This window comes from Dromiciops gliroides, chromosome 4 (assembly GCF_019393635.1).
Source record: "Dromiciops gliroides isolate mDroGli1 chromosome 4, mDroGli1.pri, whole genome shotgun sequence".
Lineage (NCBI taxonomy): Eukaryota > Metazoa > Chordata > Mammalia > Microbiotheria > Microbiotheriidae > Dromiciops > Dromiciops gliroides.
In genome coordinates, this window is record NC_057864.1 from 484,337,224 (window position 1) to 484,364,404 (window position 27,181).

Genomic DNA, 27,181 nt, shown 5'->3' on the forward strand with positions numbered 1-27,181 from the left:
AAAGATGTCATCATGGGTAGGTTATGTGGCACAGTGGACAAAGCACCAGCCCTGGACCCAGGAGGCCCCAAGCCCAGATCTGGCCACAGAAATAAAAGACCCCACCCCGTCTGCCCCACAAAGAAGAAAACATAAATGCTTTACAGATATCATCCCTTCATATTCAGTTCAGACCTGTGTCTTCTGTGAATTCCTTACTGAGATAGCTCTTATGAGTTTGAAGTATTCCTGTGTAGGAATGTAAACAGTTTGATCTTTTAATATTCCTCATGAAGTCTTTTTCCTGTTTACCTTTTTATGCTTCTCCAGGGTCTTGTATTTGAAAGTCAAATTTTCTATTCGGTTCAGGTCTTTTCATCACAAATGCCTGAAAGACCTCTTTCTCATTGAAATCCCATTTTTTCCTCTGAAAGATTATGCTAAGTTTTGCTGGGTACATGATTTTTGGCTGTAGTCCCAGTTCCTTTGCCTTCTGGAATATCATATTCCATGCCCTTTGGTCCTTTAATGTAGAAGCTGCTAGATCTTGCTTTAACCTTATTGGAGCTCCACAGTATTTGAATTCCTTTTTTCTAGCTGCTTGCAATAATTTCTCCTTGACCCGGGAATTCTGGAATTTGGCTATAATATTCCTGGAGGTTTTCCTTTTGGGATCTCTTTCAGGAGGTGATCGGTGGATTCTTTCAATTTCTATTTTAGCTTCTGCTTCTAGAATATCAGGGCAATTTTCTCTCACAATCTCTTGGAGGATGGTGTCTAAGCTTTTTTTTTGGTCATGGTTTTCAGGTAGTCCAATGATTTTCAAATTATCTCTCCTAGATTTATTTCCTAGGTCAGCTGTTTTTCCAAGGAAATATTTCACATTGCCCTCTATTTTTTCATTCAATTGGATTTGCTTTACTGTGTCTTGGTTTCTCATAAGGTCACTAGCTTCCATTTGTTCAATTCTAATTCTTAGGCAGTTATTTTCATCAAACAGTTTTTTAATCTCCTTTTCCATTCGGCTTTTCAAACTGTTGACTTTTTTCTCGTGATTCTCCTGCATCGCTCTCATTTCTCTCTCCATTCTTTCCCCCCTTTCTCTACATCATCTTTCTGTTTCTCCTTCTTTCCCTTCAAAGTCCCTTTTGAGAGCTTCCATGGCTTGAGACCAGTTCATATTTTTCTTGGAAGCTTTGGATGTTGGACCTTTGACCCTGTTATTATCTTCTTCTTCTGAGGTTGTATTGTGGTCTACCTTACCCCCAAAGAAGTTTTCGATGGTCTTCTGCTTTCTCTGCCTACTCATCCTGGCTTACTATTTCTTGGCTTTTAACTCCTTCTTAAAGTGTGGCACTGCTTCCAGGACACACTGTTCGAGCTACAGCATGGCCTAGGGGATGCCTGGGCTTCTTCTCAGCCTGCCTGGCCTTGCTTTTATGATTTTAAACTCTCCATTGGGGTGGGGGGGGTGCTTCTTGGCTCCACTCCTGTTCCCAGCTTCAGAGGGTCCCAGGTGTTTTGGTTGGGGGGGGGGGGCAGGTTATAATCTTGCCTGGCCTGTTCTCTAGTCCGGAGATAACCTCAGGCCTACTTACTAAACAACAAACCAGCAAAGCTATCTGTGGTGTGGTTTTTAGCTTTGATGAGACTGCTCCTCTCCTCCCCTCCCCCACCTGGGCCTCCCGCCACTCAGGATTTCTTCCTGGTTCCCCACTGGGGTGGGACAATCGAATTCTTCCCCCCAATCCACTGGTACCCCTGCATTTATCGCCCCCCCCCCCCCCGCCCGCCCGGGCCAGCCGTTCAGTCTGACCCTGCGCTCAGTTCCAGAAGACACCAGTGCTGCAGCTGATTCAGAGGCACTGGGGCAAATTCCTTAGGCGGGTGTCTGGTGTGTTGATCATGGCCCAGCATGGCCCCCTGAAATCTATCTATAGGGGGAGAAAACTCTCAGCCCATATTTTTGTGTGTTTTTCTGCCCCAAGGGTTCTTTTATTGCTATTTTGGGGGTGATTGTATCAGGAGCCCTGTGGGTTTAATGTCTTTCCTCCGCCATCTTGGCTCCACTTCTATCATTTTCTTCTTCTGATTTCAGGCTCATCAAACAATCTTGTGCATTAATAGGCCCACCAAGAAGGGTAGTTCTAAGTGGATGATGACTGGTCACAATAGCATTTTTATTGCCAATAAATCATTAAAAAACTGTGGAGGCTGGGATAGCCCCTGGGGTGTGGGGGAAGGAAGCTCTTTTCTAAGTTCTAGAGTCACATTCCTAAGGACCCTCACAGGAGACAATTAATAAGTGCCGAATGATCGTCTGATATCCTCTCCCAAAACAACCATTCTCACAGTTCTGCATCTTGGTCCTCTGTCTTCTCTCTCCTTAAAGACGGGCTCACAGAGGTAATCACTGACAAGCAGCCAGCCCCAGTCTCTCCCCCAAACCCCCAGAAGCTCAAATACTCAGAGGATTCTACTTCTGCAGCCATCGTGTTGTCTTCTCTCTCCTGGCTTCAGATGTTTTTAGGGAATACTGAGTAAGTGCCCTGAGCTAAGCACATGACTGTACCAAAAAGCCCAGAGAGTTCAGAGCCCAATTTGCGAATTACCCAAAGCCACGCAATGGATGACAGAACAAGGATCCAAAGATTTTGACAGGTTAGAACACTGGTCAGAATCTAATAAAATAAATTTAACAGGCATGCACATGACATCCTACCTTAGGGGATTAACCCCCTCCACCAAACTTCACAAATACAATATGGTGAAAATCCAGCTAGATAAATTTGTTTCTTTAAAAAAATGGTTTGAGGGTTTTAACTGGAAATTGAAGGAACGCCCATCAATTGGGGAATGGCTGAACGAGTTGTGGTACATGAATGTGATGGAATACTATTGTGCTGTAAGAAATGATGAGCAGGCAGATTTCAGAAAGACCTGGAAAGATTTGCATGAACTGATGCTGAGTGAAATGAGCAGAACCAAGAGAACACTGTACACAGTAACAACACTGTATGATGATCAACTGTGATAGACTTAGCTCTTCTCAGCAATACAATGATCCAAGACAATTCCAAAGGACTCATGATGGAAAATGCTCTCCACATCCAGAGAAAGAACTATGGTGTCTGAATGCAGATTAAAACATACTATCTTCACTTTTGTTGTTTTTTTTCTTCTTGTGTTTTTTTCTTTTGTTCTGATTCTTCTCTCACAACATGACTAATACGGAAATATGTTTAACATGATCATAATGTATAATCTATATCAGATTGCTTGCTGGCTTCAGGAGGAGAACGGGAAGGGAAACAAGGAGAAAAATTTGGAACTCAAAATCTTACCAAAATGAATATTGATAACTTTTTTTACATGTAATTGGAAAAAAACACAAAATACTATTTTTAAAAAAGAATACCAAGGGAATTAATGAAAAAAAAATGGAAAGGAAGGTGGCCAAGAAGTATCAGATCTCAAACTATATTATAAAGCAGTAATCATCAAAACAATCTGGTACTGACTCAAAAATAGAGTGGTATTCAGTAGAATAGATTAGGTATATAATACAGAGTAGATAATGACCATAGTAGTCTGGTGTGTAATGCAAAGATGCACACTTTTGGGACAAGAGCTCACTATATCACAAAAAGTTCTGGAAAAACTGGAAAACAGTAAGGCAAAAACTAGGTACAGACCAAAATTTCACACCATATACCAAGAAAAGGTGGAAATGGGCAGATGATTTAGACATAAAAGATGATACCATAAGAATATTAGGGAAGCATGGGAATTTATCTGTCAGATTTAGGGTGAAGGGAAGAATTTAGGACCAAACAAGAGATAGAAAGCATTACGAGATATAAAATGGATGATTTTGATTATATTACATTTAAAAGGGTTTGCATAAACAAAACCAATGCAGCCCAGATTAGAGGGAAAAAAAAAAAAGCTGGGGAGAAAATTACAGCAAGTGTCTCTGAGAAAGGCCTCATTTCTCAAATATATAGAGAACCAAATCAAATTCATAAGAAAATAAGTCATCCCCAATTAATAAATGGCCAAAGGATATTGAGGCAGTTTTCAGACAAAGAAATCAAAGCTATTTATAGTCATGAGAAAATGCTCTAAATCACTATTGATTAGAGAAATGCAAATTAAAAAATTAAAACAACTCGGAGGTACTACCTCATACCTATCAGATTGGCTAATATGAACAGAAAAGAAAAATTATAAATGTTGGAGGGGATGTGGGAAAATTGTTGGTGGAGTTGTGAACTGATCCAACCATTCTGGAGAGCAATTTGGAACTATGTCCAAAGGGCAAACTATGCATACCCTTTGACCCAGAAATACCACTAATCAGTCTGTATCCCCAAAGAGATCCCACAAAAGGGCAAAGGACCTATATGTACAAAATATTTATAGCACCTCTTTTATTGGTGGCAAAGAATTGGAAATTGAGGAGATGCCCACTGATTGGGGAATGGATGAACAAGTTGTGGTATGTGATTGTGATAGAATAGGATGCTTTCAGAAAAAGGTGAAAAGACTTAAATGAACTGATACAAAGTTAAGTAAGGAAAACCAGGAGAACACTGTACACAGTAAAAACAATACTATAATAATGATCACCTGTGAAAGACTTAGCTACTTTGATTTAGATAATGATTCAAGACAATGGTTCCAAAGGAATCATGATGAAACATGCAATCCACCTCCAGAGAGAGAAATGATGGTACCCGAATGCAAACCAAAACATACTATTTTTCACTTTCTTTTTTTTCCTCAAGTTTTTGGTTTGTTGGTGGGGTTTTTTTGGCCTGTGTTTTCTTCCACAAAATGACTAATATGGAAATAATGTTTTGCATGATTACACATTTATAATCTATATCAAACTGCTTTCTGTCTCAGGGACGGGTGAAAGGAGGAAAGGAGGGAAAAAGGGGGAGAATTTGGAACTCAATTTTTAAAAAAAATGTTAATTGTTTTTACAAGTAATTGGAAAAATATTTTTAAATGACAATAAATAAATGAAAGGATAACCCCCCCCCCCCCAAAAAAAAAATCCAGTGCCTTTTTCTCATTCTTCTTGACCTCTCTGCAGCCTTGGACATTGTTGGTCACTCTCTCCTCCTTGATTACTCTCTTCTTTCTCTAGGTTTTTGGGATACTCCTCCCTCTCTCTCTCTCTCTTCTCATTCTCTCTGTCTTCCTCGTTGGATCCTCCTCCAGATCAGATCACAACCTCTCACCATAAGTATTCCTCCCTCTGTGCTACTTCACTTGCTGGTCTCATAGGCTCCCATGGATTTAATGACTCTCTGTTGAGGATTTTCAAATCTATCGATCCTGCCCCAACCTCTCTGTTGACCTCTAATTTAGTATCTCCAACTACCTTTCCAACATTTGGAACTAGATGATCAGCAGACATATTAAACTCAAAAATATCCAGAACAGGGGCAGCTAGGTGGTGTAGTGGATGGAGCACCTGCCCTGGAGTCAGGAGGACCCAAGTTCAAATCTGACCTCAGACACTTAATACTTACTAGCTGTGTGACCCTGGACAAGTCACTTAACCCCCATTGCCTCACCAAAAAAAATATCCAGAACAGCACTCATTATTATCTTTTCCTCCTAAAATCTCCTCTCCTCCTACCTTCCCTGTGTCACAGAATGCCCCACCATCTTCCCAATCACTCAGGCTCCCAACCTTGGAGTCATCCTGAATTCCTCACCTCTCACATCTACCATGGAGTCAACCCTGTAGATTTCACCTCTTTGACATATCTTGAATTCACCCCCTTGTCTCCTCTGACACTATCCCCAACTTGGTAAAGACCTTTATCAGCCCACACCTAGACTGTTCTTAGCTGCTAGAGGGTCTGTCTGGTCCATATCTCTCTCCAATCCATCCTCCCTTCAGCCACCAAAGGGATTTTCCTAAATCACAGTTCCAAATATGTCACTCCCTGGGGCAGCTAGGTGGTGCAGTGGATGGAGCACCTGCCCTGGAGTCAGGAGGACCCAAGTTCAAATCTTGCCTCAGACACTTAATACTTACTAGCTGTGTGAAAGTCTTTCCCCTTAGAGGGTCTGTCCTCTGGACTCTGACCTCAGCAAATACTGCTCATTTTAATAGGAACCATCTTAATAGGACCTCAAGTCCAGTAAACCAATAGATTTTAATGATGCTAGCCAATTAACGTTGGGCAGTGTGTAAGAGCCCCCTCTTCCACTCTCTCATGAGCCCTCTTGGCTGGGATGAAGGAGGAGGCAGTCACAGACCCCCCCCCCCCCCCCCCCCCCCCCCCGCCCTTTCTCTCTAACTAGGTATGTAGGAATTCTAATTCTGAGCAATGTGTTCTCTCTCTAGAAGAGGATCTCCAAATCCAAGAAAAAAAAAAAGAACTGCGGAGTATAGATGCTGAATGAACGATACTATTTCTTTTGGGTTTGGTACTGCTGTTTTTTTCTATTTTGAGGTTTTTCATCATTGCTCTGATTCTTTCTTGTATAACATGAATAATGCAGAAATAGGATTAATGTTATTATGTGTGTGTGTGTATGTATATATATATATAACCTATATCAGATTACCTGCTGTCTAGGAGAGGGGGGAGGGAGAAAAATCTGAAATTGTAAAGCTTGTATAAACAAAAGTTGAGAACTATCTTTACATGTAACGGAAAAAAATAAAATACTTTATTAATTAAAAAAAAAAAGAAACCCCAGCTAAGTTCCCCCAATAGCTTAGAAAACAGGGAAGGCACCCCTAATATATTTCAAACAACACACAGCCTTCTTACATCTTACTCCCCATCATCTATTCTTCCATCCAATAACACCGGCCTGCATGTTCCACATGCCTGGAGGACTCTCCTTCCTCCCCTCCAACTATGTGCCTCACTGGCTTCCTTTAAATCCTAACTAAAATCCCATCTTTTGCTAGAAGGCTTTATTCTGTTAATTATTTCCTATTAATCCTATCTAGAGCTTGCTTTGTAGACATATGTTTGCATGTTGCTCCCTGACCCCCGGTCCTTATCCCCTCCCATCCCCACCAGAGCTGCCATGAGATTATAAGATCCTTGAGGACAAAGGTTGTCCTTTCACTTTTTGTATTCCTAGCACAGCCCAGTGCCTGGCACATGAATGAATCTATAAATTCAGATGTAAGTGACAGGAGTTGAATCAGACACCTGAGAAATATTGATCCAAAGAAAGCATCGACTAGGACATGGCAGTTGAGTCACATTTGTCCCTGTTCACTTTTAGGCCCACAGGACACGGTTATTCTCACTACCACTAACGACCAGGTGTGCCCAAAAGCACGCTCAGAAAACTCACCCATCTATTCACTTCTGAGCCACGTAAGTACGCCCATAAGAATGTTCTCTAACAGTCCAGCTGAAAGCTGTGAGACATCGAGAAGCCAGCCCCATGAAAGTCTAAGCTTATATCAAGTCCTGGCAAAAGTGCCCTCAGAACGTTCCCCTTTTGTTCTGCTGCTCAATCTATACCCAGAAAAATCATCAGAGCAACAGGCCGATGGACTTTGGCTGCAATGGCAGTGAGTCACAGGAAGTCTAGGTGAGCCTTGCTTTGTGCCCACTTGACTTTGAGAAAGCATGGAAAGGATGGGCCTAGAGTCCCAGCATAGTCCTTTACTGGCTGGGGCACCGACCTGACCTACAGTTTCCCTCTCTGCAATGAGTGTTGGATCCCTTGGGTTCCTGTTTTCCCACAGCTGTTGTGAGAAAAGTGTTTTGTGGCCCTGAATGTGCTACATAGCTGGGTGACTGTTAGCCTAAGATTCAAGTCCTCTGATGCACAGCGGCCACGGGAGCCTCCAGAGGCTATGCCAGCAGGGTCATCGCCCCAGTGAGGACAGGCCTGGAGTGATAAATACAGCTCACTCTGGAGATAGACACCCCCAGACTAAAAAGGGGCTGCAGGCCGCAAGAGTGGAGGCTACTGAGGGGCCCACTGATCCTTCAGGTCCTGAAGGAACCAACCCTCGTGAACTACATCAAGACAAAAAGCTGATCTGGGCATCTGATAGAACAAGAGACCCTGGATAAGCCTTGGGGGAGGGGCCAAGATGGCAGAGAAAAGGCAGTGAGCTGTCGAACTCATGACACAATCACTCCAAAAAACATCCGAATAATGCCATAGCACAATGCCTTCAGGAGCAAAACCCACAGAAGAATGCACTGAAACCATCTTCTAACCAAGAACAGCTTGGAAGGTCAGAAGGAGGGAGCTGCTGTGTTGAGACAGGAGTCGGGCCCAAACCCACAGTCACCCTGACACAGATGCAGTCCCAGGAAGGCCTCACCAGAGAAGGAGACCCCCAGAGCCTCTGAATCAGCTGAAGCACCAGTGTCATCTGGAACTAAGCTCACAGTCTGGTGAGTGGTTTGAGCCCTGGGCAGGGGGGAGATTACAGGGGTCTATGCTGGTGCTCAGGCAGAACTTGGATTTCACACCCCTGCTGAGAACCAGGAGGTAGGCTCGAGTAGCAGTGGCCCAGGTGGGGGTGGGACACAGGCTCATCAGAGCTAACAACCACAACACACAAAGCTGGTTGATTAGCAAGTTGGTCTGGGGTCATCTAGGACCAGGAAACAGGCCGGGCGAGGGAAGAACCTGCTCCTCCTTAAATCAGACCACCTGGGACGTCTTAAGCTTGGGAAACTGCAGCCTGGAAACAGTGCCCCACTTTAAGGAGCTAAAAGTCAAGTAAAAGAAAGGCAAGATGAGCCGACAGAGAAAGGTGAGGACCATAGAAAGTTTCTTCAGTAACAAGGAAGACCGAGGGGCACCCTCAGAGGAAGATGTCAGCATCAGGGCCCCTATATCTAAAGCTTCCAAGAAAAATACAAATGGGTCTCAGGCCAAAAAGACCCTCAAAAAGGACTGTGAAGATAAAGTTAGAGAGGTAGAGGAAAAAATGGAAAGAGAAATGAGGGTGATGCAGTAAAGACATGAGAAAAAAATTCAACAGCTTGAAAAGTCAAATTGGCCAAATGGAAAAGAAGGTACAAAAGCTCTCTGATGAAAATAATTGCCTAAGTATTAGGATTGAACAAATGGAAGCTAGTGACTTTATGAGAAATCAAGACACAATAAAGTAAATCCAAATGAATAAAAAAATAGAGGGCGATGTGAAATATCTTCTGGGAAAAACTGCTGACCTGGAAAATAGGTCCAAGAGAGATCATTTGAAAATTATTGGTCTACCTGAAAACCATGATCAAGGAAAGAGCTTAGACATCATCTTCCAAGATATTCTCAGGGAAAATTGCCCTGAAATTCTAGAAGAAGAAGCTAAAATAGAAATTGAAAGAATCCACTGATCACCTCCAGAAAGAGATCCCAAAAAGAAAACTCCTAGGAATATTATAGCCAAATTCCAGAGCTCTCAGGTCAAGGAGAAAATATTGCAAGCTGTCAAAAAGAAATACCAGTGCCAGTCAGGATAGCACAAGATCTGGCACCTTCTACATTAAAGGACTGGAGAGCATGGAATAGGATATTCCAGAGGGCAAAGGAGTTGGGATTACAATCAAGAATCACCTACCCATGAAAAATAAATTAACTTTGGTTTAAAAAAAAAAAAAAAAAAAAAAAAGAATCACCTACCCAGCAAAACTTATCATAATCTTTCAGAGGAAAAAAAATGGGATTTTAATGAAAAAGAGGACTTTCAGGTATTCATGATGAAAAGACCTAAACTGAATGGCAAATTTGACTTTCAGATACAAGACCCTAGAGAACCATGAAAAATTGGAGTTGGGGGACATACCTGGGGTCGTGCAGACGGTGACTGTCTTGTGTCTGAGGCTGGGTTTTGGCTGGGATCCCCTGAGTCCAGGTGGGATTCTTTGTCCACTGTGTCACCTAGCTACCCCATGATGACATCTTTAGGGTTAAATTGAGGGGTGAGGGGAATGCACTGGAGGAGGGATTAAAAAACACATCCAACTGGGTAGAGTAATCTATTTAATCTGGACAGTAAGTGAGCCTAACACTCATCAGAATTGGCTCAAAGACCTCAATCTCATCAGAATTGGCTCAAGGAGGGAATAACATACAAGATCAATTGGGTGGAGTAATCTCTCTAACCCTGCAGGAAAATAGGGAAGGGGATAAAGAGAGAGGGGCAAAGAAGGAAGGACAGATTGGGGGAGGAGACAGACAGAAGCAAATCCCTTTTGAAGAGTGATAGGATGAAAGAAGATGGTTAATAGAATAAATATCATAAGGAAGGGAATAGGATGGAAGGGAAACAGTTAACATCAGTAATCATGAAAAAGAGAAAATGGGGTAAAATTTTACAAAAAAAAATCTATAGCAACTCTTGTGGAGGCTAAGACTTGAGAATCAAGGGAATGTCCATCAATTGAGGAATGATGAAAGAAGCTGTGGTATATGATTGTGGTGGAATGGTCTTGTGCTATAGGAAATGACAAACAGGATAATCCCAGAAAAACCTGGAAAGACTCATGAACTGATGTATAGTGAAGTGAGCGGAGCTGGGAGGACATTGTACATAGTGACAGCAGTATTGTTCAATGAGCAATTGTGAATGACTTAACTACTCTCAGCAATGCAATGATCTAAGACAATCCCAAGAGACTAATGATGAAGCTTACTATGCACCCCCATAGAAAGAACTGATAAAAAGAGCACTTGTGGATTGTACATTTATAACCTGGTTGTGGTCTTGTGGAGAAGAGAGGAAAGGGAGGGAGGGAGGGAGAAAATTTTGGAACTCATGTTGAAAACTACCCTTACATGTAACTGGAAAAAATAAAATGAAGGAAGGAAGGAAGGAAGGAAGAACAAGAGACCCTGGAGAATATGAGGACACTGACAACATTTCTTCAAGCCTGGCACATGAGACCTGAATCCTTGCTGCTACCTGCTGAAGTCATCAGAAAAATAATTCCCATTTCTACAAGGAGCTCCATAAGCCCAGAGCAAAGATTACCCAAACGGGGCAAGTAAGAGGCCTGAATGAAATTTCACCCTCTTGGCGGTATTCATGACACTACCTAGACACCAGTATGAGTCCACAGGGTAACAGTGAACGCTGGTGAGCCACCACCCCAAAAGAGCACAACACAACATCAGCAAAGATCTGTCCTACCATCAGGAAGGGGCTTGCAGGAGAGTGCATCATCCAGATCCCGAGCTGTGGAAGGGTCGATCGTGAAGACACAGTCTTTCCTAGGAGAGATTACAAAAACAAAAGTGGCTGTTCAAGAAGTGCTAGAGAGATGTTCCCCAATCCCAGTGTGATCCTGCAGTGCAACATTCATTCATTCATTCATTCATTCATTCATTCATTCATTCATTCATTCCCTAATGAGGTCCTTCCTAGTCAACTCCATTCTCGGCAGCGCCCAGAACCTTGTGGGGTAAGCAGAGACCAAACAAGGCCTTTATCCACCCTGGGCACAGCTGTCTCCATCCCTCCATTCACTGAAGATGTAGGTCTTTACTTATCACAAAATTAGACACCCAGAGGTGATGGAAAGTAGGGTTGTTGAGTATTAAAACATGCATTTATTAAAATTACCTTTCATGACTGTGAATCAAGGAAAACCACAATCTCTGAAGAATCAGAATCTGAGTCCCCCAAAGAGAAGTGGAGATTATATATGGAAAGTGTCCTTTCATAGACATGAGCACAAGAAATGGTATAACAGGCATCATCAGGATCAGAAAATGTGATGGGCCAAAGTGAAGGAAGACACATTCCACACTTCTCCCCACTGGATAGCGAAAGGCCTATGAGTAGAAGGTCTTGAGGGCACTTGGTAGATCTTCTATAGAGGATGTGAAACAGGAGGAGGAGTCTGAGGAGGAGGGGAGGCTGTCAAGGACATGCAACCCTGAGGGCAGGACCATATCAATGAACATGATTCCCCTTTAAAAAGAAGCATGAAGTCCTTCCCAGTGACCTTTCTTTATGTGGTACCCTATAGAGCTGTCTCCTTTGTCTACCCCAGACCTTATGGAGAGAGCTGACTTACTGGATTCAGAGAGAGAACCCTAACAGATGATATACATTATTGTTGTTATTCTTGTTTTACTTTGCTTTTTAAAAAATATTTCCCCCAATTACATATAAAAACAATTTTAAACATTCTTTTTTTAAAAGCTGAGTTCTAAATTCTCTCCCTCCCTAATGTTTTGCAGTCATGTTGTTGTTTGTCCTTCATTCTTGAAGAAGACCATGACACTGGGGTGATGTCATGACTTGCACTGAATTGAATTTAAGAGAGGGAGGGCTGTGCAAGGTCATCAACCTTACTCTCTCCTCCAGAGCCATCAGGGTCTAGTGGCAAGATATATATCAGGATGACTGAATACAGACTGATGCATGCTATTTTTCACTTTATTTCATTTTTTTTCTTTTACTCAAGTTTTCTTCTACAAAATAGCTAATATGATAATGTTTTACATAATCATGTATGTGTATAAAAATTAATTATTAATAACTATAACTAACCTGGGTTGCCATTCAAATGTGAAAATATTTTTGAAGACTAGGGCTAATTTGGGGGGCCTAATCTGTGGGTGACTAGTCTGGGGACTTTTGACTCACTGGCTATCTGACTGCTATTAATTTAACATGGGCCGTTTATAAAGTTCCACCACACTGCTCTACTCCCAAATTGATAAACTAAAGATTAAGAAGCCTCTTAACTAAATAATCAAAGCAAAGTTTATTTATGAGATACTGTTGAAAATTAAGAATACAGGGAAATAAAATGTACAACCTGACTGCTTTCCTGAGGTCTCTTTCCCACCTGCTGCGAATTACAACTTCTTGAATACAATAAGGGCCTTAACCGCCTCCTGCCTCAGGGCACACTACACTTTGGTTACCGCTTCTGCACTCTCCGCTGCCTCCTGGTCAGTCTGCCTGCTCTGTTCTCTGCCACCTTTGTCGCCCCTCTAATCTTGTCCGCCGGCCTTTCCTCCTTGCTCCTAGGCCTGCGTTACCGTTCATCTCGTCCCCCCTGACAGATCCCTTTCTAATCTCGTCAGCAGCCCTCTTGACCTCTTCTCAGCCCCCTGTCTCCTTGTCCAAACCGAACCCCTTCTAATCTCCTCAGCCCCACCCCACCCCACCCCCGAGTCTAACTCCCAGGTCTATATATATACACCTTTTCTTCTCTCCACTCAAATCTCGGGGCTTCTTGCGCCCCCACAGACCAAGCTAATCTGCCAGCCAAGGCTGCGGCTGGGGCTGGGGGCATGCTCATGCATCCCATGCCTCAGTACAGGCTATCTGGGATCTTTCAGATAACTCTGCTCAGGTCAGAGGGAGCTGGGGGCTTCCCCCCCCCCAGCTGTCTGGCCTGGGGTCTTATACAGCCCACGGGACTTTTTGGCTCAGCTGAAGCTGGGGGGTGGGGGAGGGGGCACCAGCCCCTCCCACACAGAAGAGACCCTGAGGGCCTAAGGCTTTCCAATCTCAGCCCAAAGGTAGGGTCCTCAAATCAAAATAAATTTCCACATATGTATAACCCAAATCTGATTGCTTACACCTCAGGGAGGGTGAGGGGAGGGAGGCATAAAAATTGGAACCCAAAACTAAATTAAAATGTTTATTACTTTTAAAAAATAATAATTTAATTGGGATAACTTTGAGTCCACAGGTTAGGTAAAATTTTTATTTAAAATATCATATTGGTATAACCTATCTCAGATTACCTGCTGTCTAGGGGAGGGACGAGGGAGGGGAGGGAGGGAGAAAAATCTGAAATTGAAAAGCTTGTATAAACAAAAGTTGAGAACTATCTTTACATGTAATGGGAAAAAATAAAATACTTTACTAATTAAAAAATAAATAAATAAATTCGATTCAGTGCAATAAATTAATTAATTAATTAAAATATCATGTTGGCTTTACCTACCCTTTTTATAATGTTTCCTGAAAGCAACATATTGTTGGATTCGCATTTTTATTCTGCTGTCCACTTCTGTTTTATGGGTAAATCCATCCCATTCACATTCTAACCTACAATTACTTGTTCTGTATTTTTCTCCTTCCTATTTTTCCTCACTATCCTTCTCACCCTATTTCTCCCTAGCAGCAAGAGAACAAGGAAGGTGAAGGAATGCAGAGGCTGGTCCTGGGACCTGCACACTCCTGCAGCAATTCAGATTCCTGATTTTCTAAAAAGGTAAGAGAGTGGCATCTGCAAAGGGTGCACTTTTCAACTTGACTTTATCCTCAGCAAGGAGATAAAGCTCATCTTCAAAGGATGGTTTGTGACCATTTAGAAAAGGAAAGGGTGAGTTTCATCAAGAACAGTTCCTACCAGAATATCCTCCAGGCTTTAGGCCTAGGTCAAAAGGGTGACGAGACTGGCAGATCAGGAGAATGCTGCAGGTTTAGGGCAAGCACAGGATACTATCTCTCCTGATATCCTGGTGGACACAATGTGAGGTAGACAATAGTTCAGGTCATGGCTTGGGGAACTGGCTCCACGCCTATACCAGGAGTCATCAGTCACTAATGGGCTGATGTCAGCTTTGAGGACAGTGCCCAGAGGAATGAATGCTCCAGGCATCTGTTTTTAGTCCCTGTGCTATTTATATTTTTTCTTAATGATCTGATCTGCTTATCAAATTTAGAGATGGCAGGAAACTAGGAGAAGAATTAGGATGAAGTATTTAAGAGTCAGTTTGTGGAGGATTCAAAAAGATCTCAACAAGTCAGAAGGATGAACCAAACTAATAGAAAAGTAAAAGTGTTATCATTGGGTTCTGTGAGCTCAAAATAAGTCAACATGATGGCACATACACAGAAAAGGAAACATCAAAACTGCCTGGAGTGATCGGGAAAGGCTTCAGGAAAGAGGCGGCATTAAAATAATGCACAGCAATTTAAGAGCCAAGGAAGGAGAGGGAAGACACTGCAGGCCCAGGGCCAAGGAGAGCAAACGTAGCTTCTATTTCCAGGAGTGGAGAGAACATCAAAGCCACAAAAAGATACTAGAATCTGACTCTTAGAACTGGAAAGGACAGCATGACAGAATATTAGAAGAACTAAGCAAGACCTTAGAAATCCCCTCATCAATAAAATAAACCCATATAAATCATCAGCATTTCCATATATTGCCAATGAAGTCCAGCAGCAAGAGATAGAAGGAGAAATTCCATTTAAAATAACCATAGACAACGTAACATACTTAGGAGTCTGTCTGCCAAGAAAAATCCAGAAACTCTATTAACACAACTACAAAACACTTTTCACACAAATAAAGGCAGATCTAAACAACTGAAAAATGTTAAATACTATTAATACAAGACAATATAATAAAAATGACGTTTCTACCTAAATGAAGCTATTTATTCAATGCCATAGCAATTAAACAACTAAAAAAAGTATTTTGTAGAGCTAGAAAAAATAACAAAATTCATCTGGGGAAAAAAAGGTTAAGAATATCAAGGGAATTAATGGGGAAAAAATATGAAGGAAGGTGGCCACATCATACCAGATCTCAAACTGCATTATGAAGTAGTAATCATCAAAACAATCTGATACTGGCTAAGAAACAGTGGTGGATGAGTGGAATAGACTAGTTACAGAAGACAAAGTAGGTAATGACCACAATAATCTAGTGTTTGATAAACCCAAAGATCCAAGCTTTGGGGACAAATACACATTATTTTTTTTTAACTACTAGGAAAACTGGAAAACAGTATGGCAAAAACTAGGTATAGACCAACATTTCATACCATATACCAAGAAAAGGTCCAAATGGGTACATGATTTAGACATAAGGGTGATACCATAAGCAAAGTAGGGAAGCAGAGAATAGTTTACCTGTCAGATCTATGGAGAAGGGAAGAATTTAGGACCAAACAAGTAATAGAGAGCACTGTGAAATATAAAATGGATAATTTTTATTATATTAAATTTAAAAGATTTTACACAAACAAAACAAATGCAAGCAAAATTATAAGAATTGCTGAAAGTTGAGAAGAAATTTTATAGCAAGTTTCTCTGATAAGAGGCCTCATTTCTAAATATTTGGAGAAATGAGTCAAATTTATAAAAATACAAGTCATACCCCAATTGATAAATGGTCAAAGGCTATGAAGAGGCAGTTTTCAGACAAAGTTAGGTAAAGTCAGGATTGGGGGAGGATGAGGCAGCCAGATTCCCAAGCAAACCAGCCAAGGCCTTCCTTCCAACAGAATGCCCAGGTGGTAGCAGGCAAGGAATGACAGGCTTTGATTGGAGAACAGCCTTTTTTCTTACTGAGTTGCCACTAAATTGGGATTCAGTTTAAACACTGACCTTGCTAATTAGCTGTGTGACTTAACCTCTCTGGGACTCAAGCATCCACATCTGTAAAATGAGGGACTGAAAGTTGATGGCCTTGGGGGTGCCTTTGCGGCTCTTGGTTTTGTCTCGGCCTCCCTCTCCAAATGGAATTCAACCACACCAGCAGAAGAGATCATGAGCACAAAGTCTGAAGCCATGGAGAGTAGCTTAGGGTAACAGGTGGTGGGGAATGGAAATGAGCCCAGTGGTTATGGACCTTGATGGAAAAAGCCCACTTTCCTGGGACTGGAACAGGAAAGGCTAGCTTAATCAAAATCACATGCAAGAAGAGCCCTTTAGAAGTGACTCTCAAGAGCTACAAGAGGTGAATAGTGTGGGAGGAGGGAAGGTCACTGGCAGGCCCCAGAGTGAAATGGCAAGGTCTAGACTACAGGAGAAGCCGCTGAGAAATAACAAGGCACGCACCCAAGTGGTGACTCACATGAGGAGTTTGGGGGTCAGGGCAGTGTGAAGAGATTTCACAGGAGGTACAATCTTTTCTGGAGAGCTTTTATAGCGGAACATGGTGTCACCTGCCTGTGATGGAGGAGGACAGTCCTGATCAGAGACAGAGGCACGAACTAAACGGTCACAGTAGAAATGCAACTGTGGGGGGCTGTGGCTAACGGCTCCTTTTGGACAAAGGTTTACGAGAACAACCACAAGCCTAGGCGAAGGTGTTGTGAACCTCTGTTCAGTTGTTTTTCAGTCGTGCCCAACGCTTTGTGGCCCCATGTAGGGTTTTCTTGGCAAAGATACTGGAATCGTTTGCCATTTCCTTCTCCGGCTCATTTGACAGATGAGGAAACTGAGACAAACAGGGTGAAGTGACTTGCCCAGGGTCACACTGTTAGTAAGTGTCTGACGCCAGATTTGAACTCAGGAAAAGGAGTCTTCTTGATGCCAGGAACCAGTGCTCTGTGCACTATGGCATGTCCTAGCTGTGCCACACTACTACTACTACTACTACTACTACTACTACTTCTTTTTTTGGCGAGGCAAAATCGGGGTTAAGTGACACAACTAGTAAGTGTCAAGTGTCTGGAACTGGATTTGAATTCGGGTCCTCCTGATTCCAGGGCCAGTGTTCTATCCACTGTGCCACCTAGCTGCCCCCCCACACTTTTTTTTGGTTTGGCAGGGCAATGAGGGTTGAATGACTTGCCCAGGGTCACACAGCTAGTGAGTGTCAAGTGTCTGAGACCTGATTGGAACTCAGGTCCTCCTGAATCCAGGATCAGTGTTTTATCCACCGTGCCACCTAGCTGCCCCCTCTACAATACTTCTGGTCATTTCTACCTTCAAACAACTCTCCTATACATCTCCTTCTCTCTACTCACATAACCCCCAAACCAGTGTAGTCTCATTAACTCTTGCTTGAACTACTGTAAAAATCACTCCATTTGGACCCCGTGCCCCAAGTCTCTCATCTCTGGAGAGGTACCTCTGGGAACCAGCCTCTGAAAGTCACCCAACTTCTCTTCGTCTCAGTTTCTCCATCTGTAAAAGGGAGATGATCATTGCCCCTAGTTCCCAAGCTTGTTGTGAGGAGAAGATGGGGTATCTGTTAGGTGTTTGGTGCACTGCCTGCTACACATTAGGCATTAAGGCATGCTTGCCCCCTTCCCCTTCTCCCCTTTCTCCTTTCCAATCTATCCTACACACAGCTGCCCAGTCACCACCCCACCCACTAAACCTAATCATTCAAAATACCTCCTCTCTTTGGCACCAAAAACCTCCTCATCCAGCGCTGCCCCTTCCCTGGGGAGTGATAAGAAAGTCTCTGAGCCTCCATGACCTCATCAGCACCCCAAGGGTATTCTAGTCCTTTAACACATGACCTGACAGTGTGGGCATGCTGGCCCACTCGCCATCCTCACAGCCAACATTCCATCTGCAGCCTCCACGGCCTGGCACTGACTGGGCCCCTGCCCTGGCACGCTCTGCCTCCCAGCAGCCACTACCCAGGCGCCTCTTCTAGGAGACTTCTCCTGGACCCAACAGATGCTATTGCCTTCTCTGGCTGTGTCTCATATCCATTAACTGATGGACGGGCCATTTTCCCTGTTAGAACAGAAAGCTCCCTAAGGCCTGGTGACCAGGGGATCAGTGTTAGCCTGGAATCCTTCTCTGTTCAATTCATCACTTTTATCAATGACTGATTCTAAGTGTCAAACTTGCGGCATCATGGCCTGCAGACCAGATAAAAATAAATGGCACTGGGAACTGTTTAAGAAAACAAACATACAATGCAACACCGATAATGTTAACTTGTGGTTTCCTAAGTCAATGTGCCACCTGAAGGGATCCCAGTTTATCTGAGGTTGATACCAGTGACTTAGATGAAGACACTGGTGAAAGGCTAATTAATAAAAACTGGGATAAAAATGATCTTAGCAGACTTGCACGAGGGGGCTAAATTTACAAAGACAAGGTTTAATAGAGAACAAAGTCTTATGGGGAGATGATGATAGATAACAATTCATCAGAAAAAGGGGCAGGAATTTTGGTAGCATGAGTTCACTGGATGCCACATTGGCCAGGGCTACATTTATGGAAGTCTACCACTTGGCACAGAGAAGATGAGGAGCACCCTCACCTCTTACCCTGTTCCCCTCCCCAACATGTCAGACCACATCGGAGGCACTGCATTCAAGGTTGCATCAATAGAGGCCTGATGTCCAGAGTCAAGGAGGTTGGGTAGGTCCTGCTCAGACCACACCACATCTCAAGCATTCTGCTTACTTCCTTAGCAACACATCTTTGAATTGAATATCGAATGGATACGGAGAAGCTGGAGAGAGAATCTTATTCTTACAACATCATTTTATTTTAAGTAGAAAATTGAGATGGCTATTAGCAACAAACAAGTCACCTGTTCCCATGCCCGAAAGGCCTATCCCGATTGGAAAGAGCAGCAAGAACCAGCTGAGATGCAGAAGAGTTGATAAACATTAAGATACAGGCTGAGAAACATCAACTGGATGAATAAAACATTAGGAAAACAAATATCCTGATCATGGAATCCTGTTTGAGTCTCAATCTGACCTTAAAAGTCTTTTCTTTCACATTTCTTTTCTCATTTGGAAAGGGAGAATGAGGGGAAGGCTTATTTTTGAGAAGGAGGGGTTTTCTTTTCAATCTCCTGGTGAGATGAACATTCATCGAAATGGAACTCTGGCCCCCAGTCCTTGCTCTCCCCTCCTTCCAATTCTTTGATTTGTCTGCTAACTGGAGAAGCCACAAGAGCTGAAGGACTCTGAGGCAAAGCCTGGGGCATCTCCCCTCTCTCCTGACAGTTTTGTTTGTTTGTTTGTTTGTTTTGCCATGCTTGGTGCTTTCACTCCAGAGGCTGCTGGGGAGACGGGCGAATTGGAATTTCACAGCCATTTTAAGACTGGCCTAAGCAATATCACTCACTATTAAATCATGGGGCGAAGAGCTCAACATTTGGTCTTGTGATAGGAAGGAAACAGGAAGGAGCCTCTGAGCTCCATCCATCTCACTGAAGAGCTTTTCCCACATCCTTCACCTGAATGCCAGCACTGAGGGTCCGGAGCCAATTCTGACATAAGGGAGTGTCAACATAAATGACCCAGACTGTTCCATCTATATTGAACAAGCTGAAATTACAACATGAACTTTAAAGCTTGCCAAGAGTTCTTGAAGTCGAAATCAGAAAGGGCAGAGTGGCTGAGCCCTCATTCTGGGGAATGCCGGAGGGCTCACTTGTGAAGCACCCAGCCTCAGAAGTAGTTCCAAGCTGCTGCTACACTGGACGGGGCTCAGAGCTTGGATGAGGACGCTACAGAACATGCCCACAGCAGCCCAGCCCCACAGTGGGGCAGCAGCGCATTGGGGAAAGCAGATCCCCCCCAGTCCTCTTTCCTGGTCAAAGCTGTTCACCTGTGCCTGAGAAGCACCAGGCAGACAATCGCACCTGAGCCCACACCTGGTCCAGAGGACATTCAATTCCAGTGTAAGTAGCCTACTAAGTGACTCAGCTGACCTTGTGGGCATGACCACTGTTGCTGAGGAGCTTCCCTCAAGGCAAGAAGCCCATGAAACAGCCTCCATCAGCAAGGCTGGGGTTTAAGCTCTAACCTTCCCAAACTGTAACAAGCCAGCAGAAGGTCCTTCTGGGTAGGAAGGCAATGACATGAGCAGAGAAACGCATGGGCTCAACCACCCCCAGGGAGCCACCCTCCAAGGGCCTTTGGGGGAGAGGGGAGCTACAGAGGTTCAGAACCAACTCACCTGCTCCCTCGCTCAGTCACTAGGGGAGTTGGGCAAAGCAAAGGGGCAGGCAGGAACCCTCGCAGGGCCAGGGAATCAGTGGTCATCACTGCTCTCCCTAACCGGCCCCCAGGCAGTGCCCAAGGTCGGCTGGTTACTTCTGTATGGCCCTAAGCTGCTGACATCAGTGTGTTCATGGCATGGTTGCCCATGCCCATGGTGCACCCTATTTTAACTGTTTCAGATTTTATTGGCTCCTTCTCCAGATGTCCAAGTGACAAGAAGGAGGTGAGCCATTTTTAATTTCCTCAGCCATGGTTGGGTCACCCTGAGCTGAAGAGGCTGCACTGCCAGGTGGAAAAAGGCAGGGAAGGAGACCTTGTTGTAGGCCATCTGAATTCCCAAAGGCAGGAGGCAGGCTCACGCATGCCCATTAGGAGGAAAGATGCCACCTCGGACAACAACCAGAACCTTTCTGGTTCCCTACACTGCTATCCCAGGTCACAGCCAACACCCCAGAGAGATTTCAGTTCCTTAGGCCAAGGGCATCGGGGCTCATGGTAAGGAAAGAGCCACAAGGCTCTGAAGGGGTGGACGTGGTCACACTCAGATGTCTGAGGTAGCTTCGCTGCAAATCAAGGAACAGAAATTCAAAGACCCCCACGTCCAGCCCTCGGCGACGCTCTCTCCCACCTTTGGCTTTTCAAAGGTTTTCGCTGACATTCTATTCCCATAAAAGTATTTTCTGAGCTTCGGACCAAGGCTGATTCCTAGCTGAAGTACAGGTTGTACAGCTCCTCTCTTCTTCACCCTTCTCAACGATATCATTCCAGGTAAAAAAATAATAATAGTAAAAAATAAGAATAAAAACTAGACGGGTCAGGCAGAACAAGAGGGGAAGGAAATAACCTTAAGGGAATTACAAATAAACATTTTTAAACTACCTGAGCCTTCTGGCAAGATGACCAAAAGAATGAGGCTGTGGCCAGCTCCCCATCACCGTCCACCACAATAAAGCAAGAATTAAATCAAGTGAGATAAGACAACAAGAAGAAAATGTGAAGAAAACCCAAAGACAGTGAAAAAACAAGAACAAAAAGTGCTGCTGGCATAATGAATAAACACTATGAAATCAGAAAAACGCTGAGAAGAGAATGGCTGCAATAACGAGAACCCCGGGAAAATAGGAGAAAGCTCCAAGAATGAAAGAATAAAGGAAAGAAAGAAGCAGCAAAATTACGGGTCTTAAAGGGAATGTCAAGGCAAAAATGATGGTTTGGAACAGGAGCGAGACGTTTTTAATAATACACTAGGCCCCACGAAGCTATACATCGAAGAGATGGGACCCCAAAATGCACAGCTGCAGAACAAAGACAAGAAAACCAGAGGCATAGCTGAGGTGTCTATAAACCAAAAGTGTGACTGTGAAGACAGAGCTCAGGGAGACAACTTAGGAATCACTGGCCTCCCAGAAAAAGAAAAAAACCCCAAGATGACCCCAAGGGCTAGAATACAATGTTTCTGAAAATCATCTAAGAAAGTTGCAACTAGAAGCCTGAAAGAATCCCCAGGATGTTGGTAACTACAGGCTTGATCATCAGAAACGTAGTAACTGCAGGGAGAGAGAGGCTGGAGTGGACGATACACCTCTGAGCATGATCATGGAGAAGCTGAGAGCTGGGAAGGGGTGAGACAGTGAAAGAATCTAAAGGGACAAGAGTATGAAGGACAGAGACCGGAGAACACCTGCCTTCAGGCACCAAGATGGGCACGCAGATAAAGGAAAGGCAGAGAGGGATCGCCTACATTAGCTGGGAATTTGAATTGGAAGAAATCTAAAGCTTTTTTCCCCAAATCTATACTGGGAACACATCTATCCTTTCCTGGCATTAAACCATCGAGATGTCTGTCCTAGACTGTGACATGATTGATTCACAGACTGCCAAAAATCAAATCACTGTAGCTGAAGATGGCAAAACCCAAAACACTGTGCACCCAAAATGGCTCCATCTTAACAGAGAGCCAACAAATGCTTCCCTATTTACCATCCTGCACCTCACTAAGGCCCTACTGTGTACCAGGCACACAACTGCAAATGACTGCAGTAGTTTTAAACTGACCTATTCAGATGAGTCATCAATCCTGAAAAGTGAGAAATGGAAAAAATACAAAGATGCTCACTCTGATCGTCCCCATTTCCCATTAAAGTGTGATGGATGCAAAACAATCAGTACAAGGAGGCCCCCAAACCATGGAATCACCTTGGCCAGCACAAACGATCTCCCAAGAGAGGCAGCACCTTTCAGAACAATGGTCTACATATGGCATGCTTATATACTTTGGAGACCATCTTTAACAAAGTCACGTCCTCCCACCAAGGCCAGACCTACTAGAGCCCAGGCTTCCTTAACGGACAGCAACTCTGGGTTTGAAATGTCTAGTGGCATAGTCATGCTTCCTTCCACATCCTATTTTGTAGCAACAGCTCATTTTCATAGCCTCTAACATATATGTGGATCCTGTTTTTCAACTGGCTTCTCTTACTCACTATATTTACATTTACATCTATTTCTCATACATAGTGAAATTTATCTTGTATGGAATTAACTCCCTAGCTCCATTGCATCTTTTTCTATACTTATACCCAGCACTTGTAAAGCTTACTGACTCCTACATGTGCTCATCTGGAAGAAAAAGAGGAGCAACACACCCTTCTTACTGGCCAAGGGACGGCTATATGGGTCAACAACAGGCTTAAACATGGAATCTTACAGCTAAGGATAGGAGTGGAGTAAAGTGAGGTGGGGCTGGGGGGAAGGGAAGTCCTTGGACACTGACCAATCGCCACTGTAAAAATGACCTGGCCTGACCATATCAATAACAAAACCAACAGAAATCTTATTATTTCAACAGATGCAGAAAAAGCCTTTGACGAAATACTGCACCCATCCCTATTAAAAACACTAGAGAGCATAGGAATAAATGGAGCTTCCCTTAAAATGATAAGTGATATTTATTTCAGATCACCAGCAATCATTATCTATACTGGGGATAAGCTAGAAGCCTTCCCAGGATAATCAGAGGTGAAACAAGGATGCCCCGTATCACTTCTATTATCTAATATCGTACTGGAAATGTTAGCTACAGGAGTAAGAGAAGAAAAAGAAATTAAAGGAATTAGGATAGGCAAGGAGGAAATCAAACTATCACTCCTTGCAGATGATATGACGGTATAGTTAGAGAATCCTAGACAATCAACTAAAACACTTCTTGAAATTATTAACAACTTTAGCAAAGTTGCAGAATACAAAATAAACCCACATAAATCTTCAGCATTTCTATACATGACCAACAAAGTCCAGCAGCAACAGATAGAAAGAGAAATCCCATTTAAAATAACTGTAGACAATATAAAATACTTGGGAGTCTACCTGCCAAGACAAACCCAGGAACTATATGAACACAACTATAAGACGATTTTCACACAAATAAAGTCAGATCTAAACAACTGAAAAAATATTAATTGCTCATGGGCAGACTGAGCCAATATAATTAAAATGACAATCCTACCTAAATTAATCTATTTATTTAGTGCCATACCAATCAAAATATAAAAAAATTATAGATCTAGAAATAACAAATAAAATGACAAATATAATAGAAAATAATAAAATAAAATTCATCTGGAAGAACAAAAGCTCAAGGATATCAAGGGAATCAATGAAAAAATGGGAAAGAAGGTGGTCTAGCCATACCAGATCTCAAACTGTACTATAAAGCAACAATTACCGAAACAATCTGGTACTGGGTAAGAAATAGAATGCTGTATCAGTTGAATACAGTAGGTATGAATGACTATAGCAATCTAAAATATGATAAACCCAGAGATCCAAGCTTTTGGAACAAAAACTTGATTAAAAACTGCTGGGAAAACTGGAAAAAAGTATGGCAAAAACTAGGTAGAGACCAACATCTCACACCAAATACTAAAATATGGTCAAAATGGGTACATGATTTACACATAAAGGGTGATATCATACGCAAATTAAGAGAACATGGATGGGGCAGCTAGATGGCGCAGGGGATAGAGCAATGGCTCTGGAGTCAGGAGTACCTGAGTTCAAATGCGACCTCAGACACTTAACACTTACTAGCTGTGTGACCCTGGGCAAGTCACTTAACCCCAATTGCCTCGCTAAAAAAAAAAACAAAAAACAAGAGAACATGGTATGGTTCATTTGTCAGATTTATGGGCAAGAGAAGAATTTAGGACCAAAGAAGATATAGAGAGCATTACAAAATGCATAGATTTTGATTATATAAAATTTAAAAGCTTTTACACAAAACCAATGTAACCAAAATTATAAGGAAAGCAGAAAACTGGGAAATAGTTTTTGCAACAAGTATCACTGATAGAGACCTAATTTCTCAAATACATAGAGAATCGAGTCAAATTTAGAAAAATACAAGTCATTCCCCAGTTGATAAATGGTCAAAGGATATGAACAGGCAGTTTTCAGACAAAGAAATCAGAGCTATCCAGTCACATGAAAAAATGCACTACTGATCAGAGAAATGCAAATTAAAACAACTCTGAGGTATCACCTCACACTTATCAGAATGATCAGATCAGAATAGAGCAAAAAAAAAGAAAATGTTGGATATTGGAGGTGATGTGGGAAAACTGGGACACTAATCCACTACTGGTGAAGTTGTGAACTGATCCAACTATTCTGGAGACTATGCCCAAAGGGCTATAAAACTGTGCATAACCTTTGATCCAGAAATATCACTGCTAGATTTATATCCCAAAGACATCCCTAAAAAGAGAAAAAGACCTATCTGTACAAAAAATATTTATATCAGTTCTTTTTGTGATGGCTAAGAATTGGAAATCAAAGGAATGCCCATCATTTGGGGAATAACTAAACAAGCTATAGTACATGACTGTAATAGAATATTATTGTGCTATAAAAAATGACAAGCAGAATGATTTCAGAAAGGCCTGGAATGACTTGTGTGAACTGATGTATAGTGAACTGAGCAGAACCAGGAGAATGTTGTGCATTGTGACAGAAATATTGTTTGATGAAGAACTGTAAGTGACTTAACTATTCTCAGCAATAGTTCCAAATCGATCCAAAACAATCCTAAAGAACTAATGATAAAACATACTCTCCACCTCCAAAGAAAGAACTGATATTGTTGGAACACAGACTGAAGCAGGCGATTTTTCACTTTATTTTTTTCATTTTTTCTTTCATTCAAGTTTTCTTATACAAAAGGACTAACATGGTAATGTTTTAATAACTGCACATGGATAATCTATATCTGATTGGTTACTGCCTCAGGAAAAGGGGGGAGGGGAAGGAGGGAAGGAGAGGTATAATTTGGAACCCAAACTTTAAAATAAACATGTTTATTATAACCAAAAAAAAAGTGATCTAGGCTAGTTGGCCACAGGGGTGGGCAACATGGTGGGGGAAAGGAAGCTACTCTAGCCTGAGCTTAAGCTTGAACACATCTCTAGTCAGAAAAGCCTGCCTTCAACATACCTAAGAGGTGGGTTGACACAACTTTAAACCCTGTGGTGAATGTGCCAGAGAGTTCCATTTCCCCACAGCTTCAAAGCACTCGATCAGCAGGAGAGAGATACCAAACTGACACAGGGGAGCAGCACCTGGAGCAAAGACCAGCAGGCTGCAGGACCTGGCTTCCTGGGGCACAGCAGCTCTCATTAGCTGTTCCCCAGGTTAAAGGGGAGGCTAGTGCCTCAATCCTCAACCTGCTGCCCAATGCAAAGGCCTACCTTTTCAATATAAATATTCTCATGGTCATGTCCCATGGTTACAAATCAGGTAACACAACAATCTTCAAATTCAAGTTGCAAGTGACCTAAAAGAGAATGGGGAAATGCATGCTACCATCCACAGTAGGCAGATGCAAGGAAACTGATGCCAATTGTCGGTGATGCCCCTTGCTCAAGAAGTGATGAAATATGACCAAAACAGGGGCTGAGCTGGCTGTGGGATGCCAGCATGGGCTTGGTACCAAATAGCTGCCCTTCTGCTCCACCAGCATCCTCAGAATGTAAAAGGACCTGCTAGAACAACCCCTCATGTTGAAGGGAACCCCTCCCAAGGTCCTATGGAAGAGCAAGGAGAGGATGCTTACAGGGTAAGAAGGCAGGGGGTGGAAGATGTGTCTTATGGGAACTGGTCTGGGGAGATCGCAGACCCAATCATGGAATAAAGGGCAGTGTTTGTGCAAAACGGGGAGGGGAGGGGACCAGGGGAGAGAGGGGGGAGAGAAGGGGAGAGGGAAGGAGAGCAAGAGAGCGAGAAAGAGGGTGAGAGAGAGAGTGCGTGCGAGTGCGAATGCGAGAAAGCCCGCGAGAGAGCACAAGCTAGCTCTGTCCTACTCATCTTTGTATTTCTCCAAGAACATAATACAGTATTTGCAAGGGGTGGGGCGAGGGCACATGGGCAGGTGATAGCAAGGGTGCCACCATGTACCAGGCACTATGCTAAGCCCTGGAGAGAAAGACAAATGACAATCCAGTCTAATGGGGAAGACAGCGTGCCAGCAACGACATAGCAACAAGCT

The 27,181-nt window shown here is 43.0% G+C and overlaps 1 protein-coding gene across 3 annotated transcripts in view; it reads right to left on the reverse strand.

The window, feature by feature from the left end:
- The window catches only part of DIS3L2 (DIS3 like 3'-5' exoribonuclease 2), a 334,795-nt gene that overhangs the window by 135,626 nt on the left and 171,988 nt on the right, over positions 1–27,181 (reverse strand). For all 3 annotated transcript variants that reach the window (XM_043963981.1, XM_043963979.1, XM_043963980.1), the window contains one exon: positions 11,135–11,214. In XM_043963981.1, the coding sequence (XP_043819916.1) occupies positions 11,135–11,214 (80 nt within the window). The remainder of the gene's footprint in view (positions 1–11,134; positions 11,215–27,181) is intronic.